Below are 211 nucleotides of genomic sequence, written 5' to 3' on the forward strand. Positions count from 1 at the left end.
TTATGGACTTTCCTGTGCTCTGGTGTTTCATTTAGCTGTTTTTGGGTTTGACTTCTACATGTTTTATAAATTTAGGACATTTTTGGTTATTCACTAGTGTATTGATGCTCTGCTTCCTTTTGATTTTATCTTTGTGGGTTTTTTTCCTTGGTATTTAGTAAGTTAAACTGTGTTTATGTGTTTTCTTCTTAGGAAGCGGTACTGAAATGGC

At 33.6% G+C, this 211-nt stretch overlaps 1 protein-coding gene across 1 annotated transcript in view; it reads left to right on the top strand.

Moving 5' to 3' along the window:
• LOC110419756 (Nucleotidyltransferase family protein) overlaps window positions 1–211 on the top strand; it is a 2,863-nt gene that overhangs the window by 2,584 nt on the left and 68 nt on the right. Inside the window, exon 7 of the mRNA XM_021432852.1 lies at window positions 191–211. This exon is cut by the window's right edge and continues 68 nt beyond it. Within this exon, the coding sequence (XP_021288527.1) occupies window positions 191–211 (21 nt within the window). The remainder of the gene's footprint in view (window positions 1–190) is intronic.

Source organism: Theobroma umbraticum, unplaced genomic scaffold, assembly GCF_002168275.2.
Source record: "Theobroma umbraticum cultivar Fairchild unplaced genomic scaffold, ASM216827v3 scaffold_67.0, whole genome shotgun sequence".
Lineage (NCBI taxonomy): Eukaryota > Viridiplantae > Streptophyta > Magnoliopsida > Malvales > Malvaceae > Theobroma > Theobroma umbraticum.